Source organism: Penaeus monodon, chromosome 28, assembly GCF_015228065.2.
Source record: "Penaeus monodon isolate SGIC_2016 chromosome 28, NSTDA_Pmon_1, whole genome shotgun sequence".
NCBI classification, from domain to species: domain Eukaryota; kingdom Metazoa; phylum Arthropoda; class Malacostraca; order Decapoda; family Penaeidae; genus Penaeus; species Penaeus monodon.
Genome location: NC_051413.1, coordinates 4,976,390 through 4,977,581, shown reverse-complemented (window position 1 = coordinate 4,977,581; position 1,192 = coordinate 4,976,390). Strand labels below are relative to the sequence as shown.

At 35.4% G+C, this 1,192-nt stretch overlaps 1 protein-coding gene across 5 annotated transcripts in view; it reads left to right on the top strand.

The window, feature by feature from the left end:
- Positions 1 to 1,192, top strand: part of LOC119591312 (cytoplasmic FMR1-interacting protein-like) — a 50,156-nt gene that overhangs the window by 14,083 nt on the left and 34,881 nt on the right. The window contains exon 3 of one of the 5 annotated variants that reach the window (XM_037940041.1): positions 331 to 565. The exons of the other annotated variants lie outside the window; for them this stretch is intronic. Within the exon in view, the coding sequence (XP_037795969.1) occupies positions 501 to 565 (65 nt within the window). The 5' untranslated portion in view covers positions 331 to 500. The remainder of the gene's footprint in view (positions 1 to 330; positions 566 to 1,192) is intronic. 5 annotated transcript variants of the gene reach the window in all.

The following is a 1,192-nucleotide window of genomic DNA, read 5'->3' as shown; positions in this document are numbered from 1 at the left end:
AGCATGACTTGCAGTGAAATGCCTAAATTAATGATTAGCTGTGACACATGTACAGGCATTGCTAGATAAGTACTGTGATTGTAGATTTGTAATTTGTTCCAAAATCGGTTGCAATTCAGTCACGTAAACATTTGTAGATAATTTTCATCATATGCCTCTTGTGGCTTTAGCTTTTAAAGCCTTTAGTAAGTGTAGTTGAGATTAAATGCACAGCCTTTTCTGTACTATGCAAGGGAGTAAGGAAAATAAATGGAGAGGTGAGAGAGTGAGTGAGTCTGCTAATTTTTTTATGGTTATTATCATTATTATCTTGATTGTGTGTCCATGTAGAAAGTCTCAAAAGACTGTGTTCCCTGAGAGTAGCATGCATTCCACTCTTGAGGCAAAACTTGCACCAGTCACAACTGTAGATGACAGTCATGCTCCATAAGCCTAAGTGATTCTTGAGTTCATGAACTTTCGCTGCCGCAAGTTCATCCCAACAAGTGTGTTTGTTGGACATGAAGAGAATGAAGAAGAGGGTGCGGCAAACTCTCACAAACTTCATGGCCAAGAACACAAGAAGGTTGGTCTTTTTTGAACTGCTTCCTTATTTATAAGCTCATGTTTCTAAAGAGTTGCACATTTATCAGCTGTTTTTCCATGCATAGTTTTTCCCCCTCCTTTTTTCCCCCTTTGTTTCTTTGGTTCTTTTTCAGTCTCTTTTTTTTTCTTGGGAGTACAGAAAAATTACAAGTCATATGACCAAAGTAAAACAGCTGATTGTCAGAACTTGCTGTCATGAAATGATTTTCATCATGGCGTGATTCTGGTATGCAAGCAAATTGATAGAAAGTGTACATTGTTTGTGAAATGAATTACAAGCCCCTAATAACACAGTTAACTGTTGCATAGATAAGTATGATAATATTTTTTTTTTACACTGCTGCACAGTGTAAAAAAAAAAGTCTTATCATAATTTATCTTTTTAGCACAAAATCCTTTTTCTCAAACAAGAATATTGACTTAAAACTATACACATACATAAAATTACCACTGAAGGAAAATGTGTTCAACCTCTAGGACTGGGAAATGTCTCTTGAAAAGTTGGTTTCATGATACCCAGACCTTCTGCAGCATTATAGTTTCAAAATAAAGACTGTTTGGAATCATAAGCAATTTTTGTTTGTGTTTGTGTATTTAAAGAACTGGA